The 20,624-nt window shown below is 48.6% G+C and overlaps 1 protein-coding gene across 1 annotated transcript in view; it reads right to left on the reverse strand.

Annotated features, from left to right (window-relative positions):
* Positions 1 to 2,298: 2,298 nt before the first annotated feature.
* The window catches only part of LOC108648819 (protein mono-ADP-ribosyltransferase PARP14-like), a 45,884-nt gene continuing 27,558 nt past the window's right edge, over positions 2,299 to 20,624 (reverse strand). Inside the window, exons 16-17 of the mRNA XM_031892904.1 lie at positions 3,365 to 3,539; positions 2,299 to 2,784 (exon numbers count right to left, since the gene is read on the reverse strand). Coding sequence (XP_031748764.1) covers positions 2,495 to 2,784; positions 3,365 to 3,539 — 465 coding nt within the window. The 3' untranslated portion in view covers positions 2,299 to 2,494. The remainder of the gene's footprint in view (positions 2,785 to 3,364; positions 3,540 to 20,624) is intronic.

Below are 20,624 nucleotides of genomic sequence, written 5' to 3' on the forward strand. Positions count from 1 at the left end.
GTGACGTGTTTAGGGATTGCAGGTGTCGGTATGTGTATGTTTGGGGGGCAGCAGAGGGTGTAGAGGGAGTTAGCGAGAGGTGAAATGTGAGCAGATTGGGATCAGAGAGGGGGAAAGGGGAGTTAGTGAAGTTGGAGGTAGAACAACATTTTGTAAATATAAGATGCAGGGAGTTTCCATTAGAGTGAGAGGGGGAGTCAGAGCACAGAGATAACCCAAAGGAGGATGTTAGTGAAAGGAGTTTAGAGGCAGCAGGGGCATTAGGATTGTTAACAGGTATGTTACAGTCACCTAGTACAATGGATGGGGAGTCAGAGGAAAGGAAGTAAGGAAGCCAGGCAGAAAAGTTGTCAAAGAATTGTGAGGTCGGGCCAGGAGGTTGGTATATGGGCGCAATGTGAAGTGAAACAGGGGAGAAGAGCTTAATAGAGTGACCCTCAAATGGGGAAAATGAAAGAGAAGGAGGAGGTGGAAGGGCTTTAAATGAATAGGGGGGGGAGAGAAGGAGCCCTACCCCACCCCCTGCCCTGTTCCCAGGCCTGGGAGTGTGAGTAAGGTGTAGCCCCCCAAAGGGCAGGGCAGCGGGGGAGGCAGTGTCAGTAGGGGAAAGCCAGGTCTCAGTTATTGCAAATAAGTTAAGTGATTTAGCGATGAAAAGGTCATGGATGGAGGTGAGTTTGTTGCAGACGGAGCGGGAATTCCAGAGGCACAGGGAATGTGAATAGAGGCTTTGGGTATAGGGGTAAGGGTTCTGTACTTTATAGGGGTACAGGGTGGGTTTGGGTATAGGGGTAAGGGTCCTGTACTTCAAAGGGGTACAGGGTGGGTTTGGGTATAGGGGTAAGGGTCCTGTTCTTCAAAGGGGTACAGGGTGGGTTTGGGTATAGGGGTAAGGGTCCTGTACTTCTAAGGGGTACAGGGTGGGTTTGGGTATAGGGGTAAGGGTCCTGTTCTTCAAAGGGGTACAGGGTGGGTTTGGGTATAGGGGTAAGGGTCCTGTTCTTCCAAAGGGGTACAGGGTGGGTTTGGGGTATAGGGGTAAGGGTCCTGTACTTCAAAGGGGTACAGGGTGGGTTTGGGTATAGGGGTAAGGGTCCTGTACTTCAAAGGGGTACAGGGTGGGTTTGGGTATAGGGGTAAGGGTCCTGTTCTTCAAAGGGGTACAGGGTGGGTTTGGGTATAGGGGTAAGGGTCCTGTTCTTCAAAGGGGTACAGGGTGGGTTTGGGGAACGTGTCCCTAACAGAACAGGGATGGGGTAAGGGCCGGGGTTGGGGGAAATGTCACCGGCAGCGAGTAACAGGAAGGAGAGGAATGCAAGGTGAGAGCAGGATTTGTATGTTTTTGTTTTATGTGAGGAGAAAGAGTTAACTGGGGTTACGGAGCAGAGCAATTTAAAAACTTCATGTGCTGAGAGGGAAGGAGAGGAGAGGAGAGAGGCAGTGATTTCTATACCTTTCTGACTGGATGGAGGAAGCGGCTGGAGATGTTTAGGAAACATGAGAGTGCAAAGAGGAGGAGGGCAGGATAAACATATTGGGGTAGGAAATAACTAACTACCATGAATAAGCAAAGTTGTTTTCTTGTGATTCCACGTTGTTCAATGTTGATAGGAGATAGTTTGTAGCCTTGTCAGTGCCTTGTCCAACTGCCTTGTCCAACTGCCATTCCCTTCTTCCTAGCACTTGTGAAATGTTGGCACTGCCTTGTCCAACTGCCATTCCCTTCTTCCTAGCACTTGTGTAATGTTGGCACTGCCTTGTTTAACTGCCATTCCCTTCTTCCTAGCACTTGTGAAATGTTGGCACTGCCTTGTTTAACTGCCATTCCCTTCTTCCTAGCACTTGTGTAATGTTGGCACTTAGGAAATGGTAGCACCAGTGCCTGCCCCTGACACTAGTGCCATCCCCAAGGCTGCATCTGAATTTATATGCAGTTGATTGGGGAAAGCCAGAACCTGATTGACTAATTAATCAATTAAACAATCAGGGATCAAAGTAAATAGGCTGTGTGGGGAGGGAGAGACTTTTACAAGCACCAGAACCAAGTTTGGGGCTGTAAAAATATCTCTTGCTCACTGAGGAGTGGGACACAGATGTGGGTGACACAGAAATCACTAGTACTAAATCAAGGTAGGCCTAACAGAAAAACTTATTGGCATAGCAGATACACAGATGGGAATTACCATTAATAAAGAGGCTGCAATATAGTGGGTTATATGGCAGTATACAGCAGAGGGATACACAGATGGGGGAATTACCATTAATAGGGAGGCTGCAATATAGTGGGTTATATGGCAGTATACAGCAGAGGGATAAAAGAAACGATTTAATAACGACTAAAGGGAATAAATTGGCTAAACTGGCTAAATAAATCTCTATACTGAATATAGTTGCCCTTGCTTTAGTAACAAGGGAATGGTAGGACCCATTTGCCACTGGAGTTACCCCATTCACTCCTCTCTGTTACCGGCCAGTTGGCCGCCCTGTTTGCCATTTATTTTGTAAACGTGATGAGATACTCGGGATAGGCCTGGATATCGTTAAATATGACAAACATTGAAGGTAGGTTGATATTATCCGTTACGCTGTCATACAGATCCGTGGGGTTTGATTGGTTCTTAGGTGGAGGGGCAATCATATTAGTTTGCCCAGTAGTGAAGGTGCCAGTGAGGACCCGCGCCAGGTACATGTGTTTATTGCCACTCGGGTCCGGCTTGGAGTAGGTGTCATCGGCAGAGTAATTGGCTTCAACGGCAAAGTAGGTCCCTTTGCCAATCTTATCACCTGTAGGCAAAGGGAATATAACAGGTATGAGACTGACTTATATGAGGGATTATCCTCACTCTCTGTATATTGTTCTAATATTCCCCTTGTTCTTTGCTACTCAGCACTGTTCAGCCCATTCAGTTTGATCCCCCAGCGCCACTGACCCACATTAGGAAAAGAGAACCTGTCCACTTTGTGCCTCTCTGCAATTATACACCCCACTGACCCCAATGGGACTCCTGCCTGTCCCCCTCTGATGGCAGCTCAGCACCTACATACTAATTTACTATAGATATGTATACAAACACACACAGTATATAGCTACTAACTGTATGCCTAGGTATTTGGGGGATAATAGCCTTCCCAGAGGCCTAAAACTGCCCCCCATACTCAAGGTGAAGCCTTACCAGAGATCATAATTATGTTTCCATCCCTTGAGTTAATGCCCTTTTTTTGCTAGACAGCACTTTATTTGCTTTATTAGCCACTGAGTGACACTGCCTAGAGTTACACAGCTTGTTATCCACAAATATCCCCAAATCTTTCTCAGTTAGGGATCCCTAATGCACTAATGGCGCCCCATTCCACCCAGTCTCACCATTACTCCCTGCAAAGCTGCGGTTAAAACCATCATTGTTGACTTTCTCCACCGCGCTGTGATCAGTCCCATGGAACAACTGTCTCTCATTGGTAGTGGAACCACTTCTGGCGTCAATACTCTGCTTCCTAATCTGGTAGTTCTGCCATAGGTACTGGCTTTGTATCCTCTGAATCTATAAGTATAAAAACACATATATACCCAAATATGTATAATAAATACAGGATAAGGGACTGGGGCTGTGGGATAGCAGGTATAGTAGGGAGAGATGGTGCCTATAGTAGCAGTGGGGGGATAATAGCCTCTGGGAAGGGACTGGGGCTGTGGGATAGCAGGTATAGTAGGGAGAGATGGTGCCTATAGTAGCAGTGGGGGGATAATAGCCTCTGGGAAGGGACTGGGCTGTGGGATAGGCAGGTATAGTAGGGAGAGATGGTGCCTATAGTAGCAGTGGGGGGATAATAGCCTCTGGGAAGGGACTAGGGCTGTGGGATAGCAGGTATAGTAGGGAGAGATGGTGCCTATAGTAGCAGTGGGGGGATAATAGCCTCTGGGAAGGGACTGGGGCTGTGGGATAGCGGGTATAGTAGGGAGAGATGGTGCTATAGTAGCAGTGGGGGATAATAGCCTCTGGGAAGGGACTGGGGCTGTGGGATAGCAGGTATAGTAGGGAGAGATGGTGCCTATAGTAGCAGTGGGGATAATAGCCTCTGGGAAGGGACTGGGGCTGTGGGATAGCAGGTATAGTAGGGAGAGATGGTGCCTATAGTAAGCAGTGGGGGGGATAATAGCCTCTGGAAGGGACTGGGGCTGTGGGATAGCAGGTATAGTAGGGAGAGATGGTGCCTATAGTAGCAGTGGGGGGATAATAGCCTCTGGAAAGGGACTAGGGCTGTGGGATAGCAGGTATAGTAGGGAGAGATGGTGCTATAGTAGCAGTGGGGGGGATAATAGCCTCTGGGAAGGGACTGGGGCTGTGGGATAGCAGGTATAGTAGGGAGAGATGGTGCCTATAGTAGCAGTGGGGGGGATAATAGCCTCTGGGAAGGGACTGGGGCTGTGGATAGCAGGTTATAGTAGGGAGAGATGGTGCCTATAGTAAGCAGTGGGGGGATAATAGCCCTGGGAAGGGACTAGGGCTGTGGGATATGCAGGTATAGTAGGGAGAGATGGTGCCTATAGTAGCAGTGGGGGGATAATAGCCTCTGGGAAGGGACTGGGCTGTGGGATAGCAGGTATAGTAGGGAGAGATGGTGCTATAGTAGCAGTGGGGGGATAATAGCCCTCTGGAAGGGACTGGGGCTGTGGGATAGCAGGTATAGTAGGGAGAGATGGTGCCTATAGTAGCAGTGGGGGATAATAGCCTCTGGGAAGGGACTGGGGCTGTGGGATAGCAGGTATAGTAGGGAGAGATGGTGCCTATAGTAGCAGTGGGGGGATAATAGCCTCTGGGAAGGGACTAGGGCTGTGGGATAGCAGTATAGTAGGGAGAGATGTGCCCTATAGTAGCAGTGGGGGGATAATAGCCTCTGGGAAGGGACTGGGGCTGTGGGATAGCAGGTATAGTAGGGAGAGATGGTGCCTATAGTAGCAGTGGGGGGATAATAGCCTCTGGGAAGGGACTGGGGCTGTGGGATAGCAGGTAATAGTAGGGAGAGATGGTGCCTATAGTAGCAGTGGATAATAGCCTCTGGGAAGGGACTGGGGCTGTGGGATAGCAGGTATAGTAGGGAAGAGATGGTGCTATAGTAGCAGTGGGTGGGGATAATAGCCTCTGGGAAGGGACTGGGGCTGTGGGATAGCAGGTATAGTAGGGAGAGATGGTGCCTATAGTGCAGTGGGGGGATTAATAGCCTCTGGGAAGGGACTGGGGCTGTGGGATAGCAGGTATAGTAGGGAGAGATGGTGCCTATAGTAGCAGTGGGGGGATAATAGCCTCTGGGAAGGGACTGGGGCTGTGGGATAGCAGGTATAGTAGGGAGAGATGGTGCCTATGTAACAGTGGGGGGATAATAGCCTCTGGGGAGGGACTGGGGCTGTGGGATAGCAGGTATAGTAGGGAGAGATGGTGCCTATAGTAGCAGTGGGGGGATAATAGCCTCTGGAAGGGACTGGGGCTGTGGGGATAGCAGATATAGTAGGGAGAGATGGTACCTATAGTAGCAGTGGGGGGATAATAGCCTCTCGGAAGGGACTGGGGCTGTGGGATAGCGGGTATAGTAGGGAGGGATGGTGCCTATAGTAGCAGTAGGGGGATAATAGCCTCTGGGAAGGGACTGGGGCTGTGGGATAGCAGGTATAGTAGGGAGAGATGGTGCCTATAGTAGCAGTGGGGGGACAATAGCCTCTGGGAAGGGACTGGGGCTGTGGGATAGCAGAATATAGTAGGGAGAGATGATGCCTATAGTAGCAGTGGGGGATAATAGCCTCTGGGAAGGGACTGGGGCTGTGGGATAGCAGATATAGTAGGGAGAGATGGTACCTATAGTAGCAGTGGGGGGATAATAGCCTCTGGGAAGGGACTGGGGCTGTGGGATAGCGGGTATAGTAGGGAGAGATGGTGCCTATAGTAGCAGTAGGGGGATAATAGCCTCTGGGAAGGGACTGGGGGCTGTGGGAATAGCAGGTATAGTAGGGAGAGATGGTACCTATAGTAGCAGTGGGGGGATAATAGCCTCTGGGAAGGGACTGGGGCTGTGGGATAGCAGATATAGTAGGGAGAGATGGTGCCTATAGTAGCATGGGGGGATAAATAGCCTCTGGAAGGGACTGGGCTGTGGATAGCAGGTATAAGTAGGGGAGAGATGGTGCCTATAGTAGCAGTGGGATAATAGCCTCTTGGGAAGGGACTGGGGCTGTGGGATAGCAGGTATAGTAGGGAGAGATGGTGCCTATATTAGCAGTGGGATAATAGCCTCTGGGAAGGGACTGGGCTGTGGGATAGCAGGTATAGTAGGGAGAGATGGTGCCTATAGTAGCAGTGGGGGATAATAGCCTCTGGAAGGACTGGGGCTGTGGGATAGCAGGTATAGTAGGGAGAGATGGTGCCTATAGTAGCAGTGGGGGATAATAGCCTCTGGGAAGGGACTGGGGCTGTGGGATAGCAGTATAGTAGGGAGAGATGGTGCCTATAGTAGCAGTGGGGGGATAATAGCCTCTGGGAAGGGACTGGGGCTGTGGATAGCAGGTATAGTAGGGAGAGATGGTGCCTATAGTAGCAGTGGGGGGATAATAGCCTCTGGAAGGGACTGGGGCTGTGGGATAGCAGGTATAGTAGGGAGAGATGGTGCCTATAGTAGCAGTGGGGGGATAATAGCCTCTGGAAGGACTGGGGCTGTGGGATAGCAGGTATAGTAGGGAGAGATGGTGCCTATAGTAGCAGTGGGGGATAATAGCCTCGGGAAGGGACTGGGGCTGTGGGATAGCAGGTATAGTAGGGGAAGATGGTGCCTATAGTAGCAGTGGGGGGATAATAGCCTCTGGGAAGGGACTGGGGCTGTGGGATAGCAGGTATAGTAGGGAGAGATGGTGCCTATAGTAGCAGTGGGGGATAATAGCCTCTGGGAAGGGACTGGGGCTGTGGGATAGCAGGTATAGTAGGGAGAGATGGTGCCTATAGTAGCAGTGGGGGATAATAGCCTCTGGGAAGGGACTGGGGCTGTGGATAGCAGGTATAGTAGGGAGAGATGGTGCCTATAGTAGCAGTGGGGGGGATAATAGCCTCTGGGAAGGGACTGGGGCTGTGGGATAGCAGGTATAGTAGGGAGAGATGGTGCCTATAGTAGCAGTGGGGGGATAATAGCCTCTGGGAAGGGACTGGGGCTGTGGGATAGCAGGTATAGTAGGGAGAGATGGTGCCTTAGTAGCAGTGGGGGGTTAATAGCCTCTGGGAAGGGACTGGGCTGTGGGATAAGGGAAAATTTAAACCAAATACTTACCGAAATTTTCCTTTCCTGGTTGCTATGGGCAGCCTTCACACCTATGGGTTTTCCCCGCCCTCTAGCCAGCGATAGGACAGAAACTCCTAGACATTGATTACCTATATAACCTCCCCTTTTCCCTCTAGGCCCGTCTTTGAGTCCGAGCCTAAATCTTGTGGGGGGAGACGGTGTGAAGGCTGGCCCATAGCAACCAGGAAAGGAAAATTCGGTAAGTATTGGTTTAAATTTTCCCTTTTCCCTGGTCGCTATGGCAGCCTTCACACCTATGGGTTAGTACCCAAGCAGTTAGAAGGGTGGGAAAATAATGAAACAAATCATATGCCAGAAAAAGAAATTATTTAATCTTCAACGTTTGCTGCCGCATACTGCTTCCAGCACTTTGCTCCCAAACTCTTCTTGAGTTTTAGCTCGCACTTCCACCTGATAGTGCTTAAGGAATGTCCTGGCCGAATTCCATGACGCTGTTTTACAGATATGCTCAGCCGACACCTCTGCCTGGAATGCCCATGAAGTACTCAGAGCTCTCGTAGAGTGTGCCCTCACCCCTTTAGGGAATTGCTTTTCCTTCTTTGATATGATAATTTTATGCAGTTGACAATCCATCTGCTGATGGTGGTAACCGAGGCCGCCTGACCTCTTCTATTACCGTTTGGTATAACAAAAAGTCTGTTTGACTTTCTCCAAGTCTTTGTTCTCTTTAGATAGACTGTCATACACCTCACCATGTCCACATGTACCACGTTTTCTTCTAGTTCTGAAGTGTAGTTTGAAAAAAGGATGGTAGAATTGTCTCTTGATTAAGGTAAAAGTTCTTACCACCTTGGTAGGTACCCGGGCACTGCCCTTAGAAATCACTTTATCTTGTTGGATAATAGTGAATGGGGGTTCGCTGACAAAGCCTGCAAATCACTCACTCTCCTAGCAGACACAACTGCTGTTAGGAAGACCATCTTTAACGTGAGAAGCATTTCCGATATCTCCTCCAATGGCTCAAACGGATCTGCCGTCAACACTTCCAACACCAACTGTAGGTCCCAAGCTGCTGACCAAACTCTGCATGGAGGTCTCAGATGCATGACCCCTGTCACAAATTTTATTATTTTTGTATCTTTTGCCCATTGTTTTTCTGTTAAAGCCGATATGGCTGACACCTGCAACTTCAAAGTTCTCAAACTTAATCCCTTTTCAAATCCTGCTTGAAGGAAATCCAAGATTTGAATTACTGAGAGATCCTGAAGAAGTATATTTTTTGCTGTAGCCAGCTAAAAACACTCTCACACTCTGTCGTATGTTTTGTTAGTAGACATTTTTCTGGCTGCCAGCATGGTATCTATTACTGGCCATGGAGAATCCTTCCGAGACTAGCCTCTGCCTTTTCAATTTCCAGGGCCTTGAGTGCTAATGCCTTGCGGGTCCGGATGAAACATTGGCCCTGCATTAACAGATCCTTCCTGGTCTGCAGTCTCAGTGGTTTGTCCGTTAACATGGATCTGAGCAGAGATACCACTGTCTCCTTGGCCAATCCGGGAGGATAGCTATGACTTCTGCCCTCTCTGCTCTTATCTTTCTCAAGACTCTTGATATCAGGGGTATCGGAGGAAAATGTACAAGAGCCCTGTGCTCCAAATTCTGCATCAAAGCATCTCTGTCCTTGAAAAGAATGCTCTGACCTTGCGATTGCTTGGGGACGCCATCAAGTCTTTCTCTGGCCACCCCCATTTCTCCACTATTTGTAGGAACACCTCGTGATTCAGTTCCCACTCGTGCTTGCTCATTGTCACTCTGCTGAGGAAATCTGCCAGTACGTTTTGAACCCCTGGAACATGGACTGCCGACATGTTCTGCAAGTAGACCTCCGTCCATTGCATAATCGGTTTGCAACTCTTTCATTAAGCTGTGGCTGCGCGTTCCTGCTTGCTTCTTCAGATAAGCTACTGCTGCTAAGTTGTCTACTCTCAGCATCAAAAGATGCTCCCTTCAGCCGCTCTGCCAGTTCTTGAATTGCCTTCCAAACCGCTCTGAGCTCCAGAATATTTGCTGGGAGAAACTGTTCTTCCTCTGACCATGCTCCTTGTATTCCGATACTTCTCAGATGGGCTCCCAACCTCTGGGGCTGGAATCGGTCGTCAGTACTTCCACTGAATATCCTTCAACGTCTGCCCTCTGGTTAGATTGGCTTCCTCCAGCCACCATCTCATTTCCATCTTCACTTGATGCGTTATCTGAATAATCTGATTCCAATTCTGTTTCTTCCTCTTCCATTGCATTAAAAAGGCCATTGCAATGGTCTGGTATGCCAACGCGCCCCATTTTCACCATCGGAGCTGTCGAGTTCAATAGCCCTATGATACTGGATATCTCTTTCGCTGACATTGTATGTCTCCTTAACAATCTGGATATTAGATCTTTTATCTTCTGCTTCTTTACCTCTGGTAATGTGACTACTGCATGGTTTGTCTGAAATCTTGCACCTAGATAAACTAGATCCTGTGTTGGCTGCAATTGACTTTTTTGAAAATTTAGCACCCAGCCATGTTCTTGCAAAGTCTTTATCACGAAATCTCTGTGGTTCAGAGAACCTCCACACTCCTTGCTTTGAGCAGGATATCGTCTAGATAATGATAGACCAGGATACCTTGTTTCCTCAATTCGGCTATTAGCGGCTGCAGTACCTTTGTAAAACACCCTTGGAGAGGTTGCCAACCCGAATGGGAGACATGTGAACTGGTAAGTGCCGATCCGAAGCTATGGCAACCTTAAGAATCTCTGATGAGCGGCAGCTATCGGTACGTGCAGGTAGGCATCTTTCAGGTCTATTGATAACAGCCAATCTTCCGGACGTATTTCTTTGACTATCGAGAAAATGGATTCCATCTTGAAAGTTCTTACGTGTAAGAATGAATTTATTGTTCTGAGGTCTAGAACTGGTCGAAAATCCCCCGTTTTCTTTTAGCATGAACAAAGTTGAGTACATGCCTTTTCTCCAAAACCTCTGAGGTACCGGACATATCGCCCCATCTGCCAGAAGCTGCTGAACGTAAGTCATCATTATCTTCTTCCTCTCCGTTTGCGGAGGAATCTGAGACATAACAAAATAATTTTCTTTTGGAGTCTGTTTGAACTCCAAATAATAACCTTCTGACACTGTCGTAGCACCCAGTGATCTGAATGGACTTTGTCCAAACCCCTACAAACTGTTGAAGCCTTCTGGGTATCCTTGAGGCTTGGACTGCCACTTCCTCAGACTGTTTTCCTTGAAAACTTGGAATCCTCAACTTTTGGTTTTTGCGTCTTGAATAGTGTCGCCTGTCCTCCTCTCCACTGTGGACGCTTGTCCTGTCCTGAAGATCTGAACCTTTGATTTGTTCGAAAGGAAGCTCTACCCCGAAAGGACCGCCGATCTTCTGACCCTTCCGAGAATCTTCCCATTCTTTTCTCCTGGGGTAGAAACACACTCTTACCCCCTGTAACTCTTTGATAAGGTCATCCAATTTAGGACCAAAGAACATCTGTCCTTCAAAGGGTAAGTTACATAAATTGCTTTTGGAATGCTTTGTCCGCATTCCACGCCCTTAGCCATAGCGCTCTCCTTGCCGCCACCGGAAAGAGCCATAGCTCTTGAAGAAGATTTGACCCAGGTTCTACTGAAGCCTCAGTTAAAAAATCTGTTGCCAACTTCATTTCCGCCATAGCATCTATTATATCTCTTCTGTCAACTCCTTCTCTCAAGGCTGACTCAATGTTTTGCAACCACATCTGCATAGCTCTTGATACAGAAGTCAGTGGCTAGAGCAGGTCTGCAAAGTTGCTCCCAGTGCCAAATAGGATTTCTTTAACGATGCCTCCATCTTTCCTATCCATAGGGTTTAAGAAGGATACAACATCCTCCACTGGCAGTAAAGTTCTTCTCGAGAGTCGTGAAACTGCCGCATCTACCCTGGGCGCCTTGTCCCAAACCTGCTCCTCTTCTGCTGGAAATGGATACATTTTCAGCACTTTAGATGGTATAGGAAATTTTACATCAGTCTTTTCCCACTCCTTCACTATCACCTCCTTGATAAGCTCATGTAGCGGATACTTTGACTATCATCCTCTCTGCAGCGTTTGGCTGATCTTAAACCTTCGCCACTGCCTCTCTTATCCATTTCATGACTTTTGAGGTATCCGCTGCAGCATCCCCAGACAGCCTGCTTGTACATCTTTGACACAGCTTAGAATGCCTTCATAGCTGGATTATCACAGGCTACACACATTTTGTGCTTTTCTTTGCTAACCCTCTTCCTGGGGGGGGGGACACTGCAAAACAATAATAACAGATATTGTTGCTATGCACTCTTTTTCCTGCCTAACCACAATACAAACTTACACCTGGTGACTCACCTCCTATCATCATTGGCAGCATTATCTGGGCTACTAGGCACCTGGTCTTCCATTTCTATCTAATAAAATAAACCCATTAGCCCTGTGATCTGAAAAAACCCACATCACAGAAAAAACTCACAGAAGTTACTCACCAAGCTGAAGGAAAAAACGCCAGTACACAGAAGCTGTTGGCAGCAGCACGCTGGAAAATCCGGAAGGGCCCAAAAAAACCTTCCCTGCACGCCCCCTTTCCTCCCCTCCCCGCGCCAAAGGCCAATCGACTTGAAGGAGAGAGAAAACTGCTATAGAAACGTCACTTCCGGTTCGCTTCCTATGCGTTCCAAGCTGGAACGCAAACCGGAAGTAGCTAAGGTGCCGCCCTTTGCTATGGTCTGAGACACATAGCATCACCCAAAAACGCTCCAAACTGCCTAAGCAGAGTACAGGAGCGGGTGAAACATTCCAATAATCACCCCGGGCTGCCTAGTAACGGGGTTTGATCCGCTGACCTCCTCTAAGAGGAAATACTCTGCAAGATCCTTCCGGGAGAGAGGCTGAACTCCCCAGGTGCAGGGTCCCAACAGGGTCCAGGTGAGTCACAAAATAAAATTTTCTAGAGCTAAAGACTCCAAAAAAACTATGTCCTATCTTCTCTGGCGAGGACAGAAAAAAGACGGGGCCTAGAGAAAAGGGGAGGTTATATAGGTAATCAATGTCTAGGAGTTTCTGTCCTATCGCTGGCTAGAGGGCGGGGAAAAACCCATAGGTGTGAAGGCTGCCATATAGCGGACCATGGGAAAGCAGGTATAGTAGGGAGAGATGGTGGCCTATAGTAGCAGTGGGGGGATAATAGCCTCTGGGAAGGGACTGGGGGCTGTGGGATAGCAGGTATAGTAGGGAGAGATGGTTGCCTATAGTAGCAGTGGGGGGATAATAGCCTCTGGGAAGGGACTGGGGCTGTGGGATAGCAGGTATAGTAGGGAGAGATGGTGCCTATAGTAGCAGTGGGATAATAGCCTCTGGGAAGGGGACTGGGGCTGTGGGATAGCAGGTAGTAGTGGGAGAGATGGTGCCTATAGTAGCAGTGGGGATAATAGCCTCTGGGAAGGGACTGGGGCTGTGGGATAGGCAGGTATAGTAGGGGAGAGATGGTGCCTATAGTAGCAGTGGGGGATAATAGGCTCTGGGAAGGGACTGGGGCTGTGGGATAGCAGGTATAGTAGGAGAGATGGTGGCCTATAGTAGCAAGTGGGGGGATAATAGGCCTCTGGAAGGGGACTGGGGCTGTGGGATAGCAGGTATAGTAGGAGAGATGGTGCCTATAGTAGCAGTGGGGGGATAATAGCCTCTGGGAAGGGACTGGGGCTGTGGGTAGCGGGTATATAGTAGGTGAGAGATGGTGCCTATAGTAGCAGTGGGGGGGATAATAGCCTCTGGGAGGGACTAGGGCTGTCGGATAGGCAGGTATAGGTAGGGAGAGATGGTGCCTATAGTAGCAGTGGGGGGATAATAGCGTCTGGGAAGGGACGGGGCTGTGGGATAGCAGCTATAGTAGGGAGAGCATGGTGCCTATAGTAGGCAGTGGGGGGATAATAGCCTCTGGGAAGGGACTGGGGCTGTGGGATAGCAGGTATAGTAGGGAGAGATGGTGCCTATAGTAGCAGTGGGATAATAGCCTCTGGAAGGGACTGGGGCTGTGGGATAGCAGGTATAGTAGGGAGAGAATGGTGCCTATAGTAGCAGTGGGGGGATAATAGCCTCTGGGAAGGGGACTGGGGCTGTTGGGATAGCAGGGTATAGTAGGGAGAGATGGTGCCTATAGTAGCAGTGGGGGATAATAGCCTCTGGGAAGGGACTGGGGCTGTGGGATAGCAGGTATATAGTAGGAGAGATGGTGCCTATAGTAGCAGTGGGGGATAATAGCCTCTGGGAAGGACTGGGGCTGTGGGATAGCAAGGTATAGTAGGGAGAGATGGTGCCTATAGTACAGTGGGGGGATAATAGCCTCTGGGGAGGGACTGGGGCTGTGGATAGGCAGGTATAGTAGGGAGAGGATTGGTGCCTATAGTAGCAGTGGGGATAATAGCCTCTGGGAAGGACTGGGGCTGTGGATAGCAGATATAGTAGGGAGAGATGGTACCTATAGTAGCAGTGGGGGATAATAGCCTCTCGGAAGGGACTGGGGCTGTGGGATAGCGGGTATAGTAGGGAGGGATGGTGCCTATAGTAGCAGTAGGGGGATAATAGCCTCTGGGAAGGGACTGGGGCTGTGGGATAGCAGGTATAGTAGGGAGAGATGGTGCCTATAGTAGCAGTGGGGGACAATAGCCTCTGGGAAGGGACTGGGGCTGTGGGATAGCAGATATAGTAGGGAGAGATGATGCCTATAGTAGCAGTGGGGGGATAATAGCCTCTGGGAAGGGACTGGGGCTGTGGATAGCAGATATAGTAGGGAGAGATGGTACCTATAGTAGCAGTGGGGGGATAATAGCCTCTGGGAAGGGACTGGGGCTGTGGGATAGCGGGTATAGTAGAGATGGTGCCTATAGTAGCAGTAGGGATAATAGCCTCTGGGAGGGACTGGGGCTGTGGGATAGCAGGTATAGTAGGGAGAGATGGTACCTATAGTAGCAGTGGGGGGATAATAGCCTCTGGGAAGGGACTGGGGGCTGGGGATAGCAGATAGTAGGGAGAGATGGTGCCTATAGTAGCAGTGGGGGATAATAGCCTCTGGGAAGGGACTGGGCTGTGGGATAGCAGGTATAGTAGGAGAGATGGTGCCTATAGTAGCAGTGGGATAATAGCCTCTGGGAAGGGACTGGGGCTGTGGGATAGCAGGTATAGTAGGGAAGAGATGGTGCCTATATTAGCAGTGGGATAATAGCCTCTGGGAAGGGACTGGGGCTGTGGGATAGCAGGTATAGTAGGGAGAGATGGTGCCTATAGTAGCAGTGGGGGATAATAGCCTCTGGGAAGGACTGGGGCTGTGGGATAGCAGGTATAGTAGGGAGAGATGGTGCCTATAGTAGCAGTGGGGGGATAATAGCCTTCTGGGAAGGGACTGGGGCTGTGGGATAGCAGGTATAGTAGGGAGAGATGGTGCCTATAGTAGCAGTGGGGGGATAATAGCCTCTGGGAAGGGACTGGGGCTGTGGATAGCAGGTATAGTAGGGAGAGATGGGCCTATAGTAGCAGTGGGGGATAATAGCCTCTGGGAAGGGACTGGGGCTGTGGGATAGCAGGTATAGTAGGGAGAGATGGTGCCTATGAGTAGCAGTGGGGGGATAATAGCCTCTGGGAAGGACTGGGGCTGTGGGATAGCAGGTATAGTAGGGAGAGATGGTGCCTATAGTAGCAGTGGGGGGATAATAGCCTCTGGGAAGGGACTGGGGCTGTGGGATAGCAGGTATAGTAGGGAGAGATGGTGCCTATGTAGCAGTGGGGGGATAATAGCCTCTGGGAAGGGACTGGGGGCTGTGGGATAGCAGGTATAGTAGGGAGAGATGGTGCCTATAGTAGCAGTGGGGGGATAATAGCCTCTGGGAAGGGACTGGGGCTGTGGGATAGCAGGTATAGTAGGAGAGATGGTGCCTATAGTAGCAGTGGGGGATAATAGCCTCTGGGAAGGGACTGGGGCTGTGGGATAGCAGGTATTAGTAGGGAGAGATGGTGCCTATAGTAGCAGTGGGGGGATAATAGCCTCTGGGAAGGGACTGGGCTGTGGGATAAGCAGGTATAGTAGGGAGAGATGGTGCCTATAGTAGCAGTGGGGGGATAATAGCCTCTGGGAAGGGACTGGGGCTGTGGGATAGCAGGTATAGTAGGGAGAGATGGTGCCTATAGTAGCAGTGGGGGGATAATAGCCTCTGGGAAGGGACTGGGGCTGTGGGATAGCAGGTATAGTAGGGAGAGATGGTGCCTATAGTAGCAGTGGGGGGATAATAGCCTCTGGGAAGGGACTGGGGCTGTGGGATAAGGGAAAATTTAAACCAATACTTACCGAAATTTTCCTTTCCTGGTTGCTATGGGCAGCCTTCACACCTATGGGTTTTCCCCGCCCTCTAGCCAGCGATAGGACAGAAACTCCTAGACATTGATTACCTATATAACCTCCCCTTTTCCCTCTAGGCCCCGTCTTTGAGTCCGAGCCTAATCTTGTGGGGGGGAGACGGTGTGAAGGCTGCCCATAGCAACCAGGAAAGGAAAATTTCGGTAAGTATTGGTTTAAATTTTCCCTTTTCCCTGGTCGCTATGGCAGCCTTCACACCTATGGGTTAGTACCCAAGCAGTTAGAAAGGGTGGGAAAATAATGAAACAAATCATATGCCAGAAAAAAGAAATTATTTAATCTTTCAACGTTTGCTGCCGCATACTGCTTCCAGCACTTTGCTCCCAAACTCTTCTTGAGTTTTAGCTCGCACTTCCACCTGATAGTGCTTAAGGAATGTCCTGGCCGAATTCCATGACGCTGTTTTACAGATATGCTCAGCCGACACCTCTGCCTGGAATGCCCATGAAGTACTCAGAGCTCTCGTAGAGTGTGCCCTCACCCCTTTAGGGAATTGCTTTTCCTTCTTTTGATATGATAATTTTATGCAGTTGACAATCCATCTGCTGATGGTGGTAACCGAGGCCGCCTGACCTCTTCTATTACCGTTTGGTATAACAAAAAGTCTGTTTGACTTTCTCCAAGTCTTTGTTCTCTTTAGATAGACTGTCATACACCTCACCATGTCCAACATGTACCACGTTTTCTCTAGTTCTGAAGTGTAGTTTGAAAAAAAGGATGGTAGAATTGTCTCTTGATTAAGGTAAAAGTTCTTTACCACCTTGGGTAGGTACCCGGGCACTGCCCTTAGAATCACTTTATCTTGTTGGATAATAGTGAATGGGGGTTCGGCTGACAAAGCCTGCAAATCACTCACTCTCCTAGCAGACACAACTGCTGTTAGGAAGACCATCTTTAACGTGAGAAGCATTTCCGATATCTCCTCCAATGGCTCAAACGGATCTGCCGTCAACACTTCCAACACCAACTGTAGGTCCCAAGCTGCTGACCAAACTCTGCATGGAGGTCTCAGATGCATGACCCCTGTCACAAATTTTATTATTTTTGTATCTTTTGCCCATTGTTTTTCTGTTAAAGCCGATATGGCTGACACCTGCAACTTCAAAGTTCTCAAACTTAATCCCTTTTCAAATCCTGCTTGAAGGAAATCCAAGATTTGAATTACTGAGAGATCCTGAAGAAGTATATTTTTTGCTGTAGCCAAGCTAAAAACACTCTCCACACTCTGTCGTATGTTTTGTTAGTAGACATTTTTCTGGCTGCCAGCATGGTATCTATTACTGCCATGGAGAATCCTTCCGAGACTAGCCTCTGCCTTTCAATTTCCAGGCCTTGAGTGCTAATGCCTGCGGGTCCGGATGAAACATTGGGCCCTGCATTAACAGATCCTTCCTGGTCTGCAGTCTCAGTGGTTTGTCCGTTAACATGGATCTGAGCAGAGGATACCACTGTCTCCTTGGCCAATCCGGGAGGATAGCTATGACTTCTGCCCTCTCTGCTCTTATCTTTCTCAAGACTCTTGATATCAGGGGTATCGGAGGAAAAATGTACAAGAGCCCTGTGCTCCAATTCTGCATCAAAGCATCTCTGTCCCTTGAAAAGAATGCTCTGACCTTGCGATTGCTTGGGGACGCCATCAAGTCTTTCTCTGGCCACCCCCATTTCTCCACTATTTGTAGGAACACCTCGTGATTCAGTTCCCACTCGTGCTTGCTCATTGTCACTCTGCTGAGGAAATCTGCCAGTACGTTTTGAACCCCTGGAACATGGACTGCCGACATGTTCTGCAAGTAGACCTCCGTCCATTGCATAATCGGTTGCAACTCTTTCATTAAGCTGTGGCTGCGCGTTCCTGCTTGCTTCTTCAGATAAGCTACTGCTGCTAAGTTGTCTACTCTCAGCATCAAAGATGCTCCCTTCAGCCGCTCTGCCAGTTCTTGAATTGCCTTCCAAACCGCTCTGAGCTCCAGAATATTTGCTGGGAGAAACTGTTCTTCCTCTGACCATGCTCCTTGTATTCCGATACTTCTCAGATGGGCTCCCCAACCTCTGGGGCTGGAATCGGTCGTCAGTACTTCCCACTGAATATCCTTCAACGTCTGCCCTCTGGTTAGATTGGCTTCCTCCAGCCACCATCTCATTTCCATCTTCACTTGATGCGTTATCTGAATAATCTGATTCCAATTCTGTTTCTTCCTCTTCCATTGCATTAAAAAGGCCCATTGCAATGGTCTGGTATGCCAACGCGCCCATTTCACCATCGGAGCTGTCGAGTTCAATAGCCCTATGATACTGGATATCTCTTTCGCTGACATTGTATGTCTCCTTAACAATCTGGATATTAGATCTTTTATCTTCTGCTTCTTTACCTCTGGTAATGTGACTACTGCATGGTTTGTCTGAAATCTTGCACCTAGATAAACTAGATCCTGTGTTGGCTGCAATTGACTTTTTTGAAAATTTAGCACCCAGCCATGTTCTTGCAAAGTCTTTATCACGAAATCTCTGTGGTTCAGAAGAACCTCCACACTCCTTGCTTTGAGCAGGATATCGTCTAGATAATGATAGACCAGGATACCTTGTTTCCTCAATTCGGCTATTAGCGGCTGCAGTACCTTTGTAAACACCCTTGGAGAGGTTGCCAACCCGAATGGGAGACATGTGAACTGGTAGTGCCGATCCGAAGCTATGGCAAACCTTAAGAATCTCTGATGAGCGGCAGCTATCGGTACGTGCAGGTAGGCATCTTTCAGGTCTATTGATAACAGCCAATCTTCCGGACGTATTTCTTTGACTATCGAGAAAATGGATTCCATCTTGAAAGTTCTTACGTGTAAGAATGAATTTATTGTTCTGAGGTCTAGAACTGGTCGAAAATCCCCCGTTTTCTTTTTTAGCATGAACAAAGTTGAGTACATGCCTTTTCTCCAAAACCTCTGAGGTACCGGACATATCGCCCCATCTGCCAGAAGCTGCTGAACGTAAGTCATCATTATCTTCTTCCTCTCCGTTTGCGGAGGAATCTGAGACATAACAAAATAATTTTCTTTTGGAGTCTGTTTGAACTCCAAATAATAACCTTCTGACACTGTTCGTAGCACCCAGTGATCTGAAATGGACTTTGTCCAAACCCCTACAAACTGTTGAAGCCTTCTGGGTATCCTTGAGGCTTGGACTGCCACTTCCTCAGACTGTTTTCCTTGAAAACTTGGAATCCTCAACTTTTGGTTTTTGCGTCTTGAATAGTGTCGCCTGTCCTGTCCTGAAGATCTGAACCTTTGATTTGTTCGAAAGGAAGCTCTACCCCGAAAGGACCGCCGATCTTCTGACCCTTCCGAGAATCTTCCCATTCTTTTCTCCTGGGGTAGAAACACACTCTTACCCCCTGTAACTCTTTTGATAAGGTCATCCAATTTAGGACCAAAGAACATCTGTCCTTCAAAGGGTAAGTTACATAAATTGCTTTTGGATGCTTTGTCCGCATTCCACGCCCTTAGCCATAGCGCTCTCCTTGCCGCCACCGAAAGAGCCATAGCTCTTGAAGAAGATTTGACCAGGTCTACTGAAGCCTCAGTTAAAAAATCTGTTGCCAACTTCATTTCCGCCATAGCATCTATTATATCTCTTCTGTCAACTCCTTCTCTCAAGGCTGACTCAATGTTTTGCAACCACATCTGCATAGCTCTTGATACAGAAGTCAGTGCTAGAGCAGGTCTGCAAGTTGCTCCCAGTGCCAAATAGGATTTCTTTAACGATGCCTCCATCTTTCTATCCATAGGGTTTAAGAAGGATACAACATCCTCCACTGGCAGTAAAGTTCTTCTCGAGAGTCGTGAAACTGCCGCATCTACCCTGGGCGCCTTGTCCCAAACCTGCTCCTCTTCTGCTGGAAATGGATACATTTTCAGCACTTTAGATGGTATAGGAAATTTTACATCAGTCTTTTCCCACTCCTTCACTATCACCTCCTTGATAAGCTCATGTAGCGGATACTTTGACTATCATCCTCTCTGCAGCGTTTGGCTGATCTTAAACCTTCCGCCACTGCCTCTCTTATCCATTTCATGACTTTTGAGGTATCCGCTGCAGCATCCCCAGACAGCCTGCTTGTACATCTTTGACACAGCTTAGAATGCTTCATAGCTGGATTATCACAGGCTACACACATTTTGTGCTTTTCTTTGCTAACCCTCTTCCTGGGGGGGGGGGACACTGCAAAACAATAATAACAGATATTGTTGCTATGCACTCTTTTTCCTGCCTAACCACAATACAAACTTACACCTGGTGACTCACCTCCTATCATCATTGGCAGCATTATCTGGGCTACTAGGCACCTGGTCTTCCATTTCTATCTAATAAAATAAACCCATTAGCCCTGTGATCTGAAAAAACCCACATCACAGAAAAACTCACAGAAGTTACTCACCAAGCTGAAGGAAAAAAACGCCAGTACACAGAAGCTGTTGCAGCAGCACGCTGGAAATCCGGAAGGGCCCAAAAAACCTTCCCTGCACGCCCCCTTTCCTCCCCTCCCCGCGCCAAAGGCCAATCGACTTGAAGGAGAGAGAAAACTGCTATAGAAACGTCACTTCCGGTTCGCTTCCTATGCGTTCCAAGCTGGAACGCAAACCGGAAGTAGCTAAGGTGCCGCCCTTTGCTATGGTCTGAGACACATAGCATCACCCAAAAACGCTCCAAACTGCCTAAGCAGAGTACAGGAGCGGGTGAAACATTCCAATAATCACCCCGGGCTGCCTAGTAACGGGGTTTGATCCGCTGACCTCCTCTAAGAGGAAATACTCTGCAAGATCCTTCCGGGGAGAGAGGCTGAACTCCCCAGGTGCAGGGTCCCAACAGGGTCCAGGTGAGTCACAAAATAAAAATT

The sequence above is a fragment of the Xenopus tropicalis genome, chromosome 9, assembly GCF_000004195.4.
Source record: "Xenopus tropicalis strain Nigerian chromosome 9, UCB_Xtro_10.0, whole genome shotgun sequence".
Taxonomy (NCBI): domain Eukaryota; kingdom Metazoa; phylum Chordata; class Amphibia; order Anura; family Pipidae; genus Xenopus; species Xenopus tropicalis.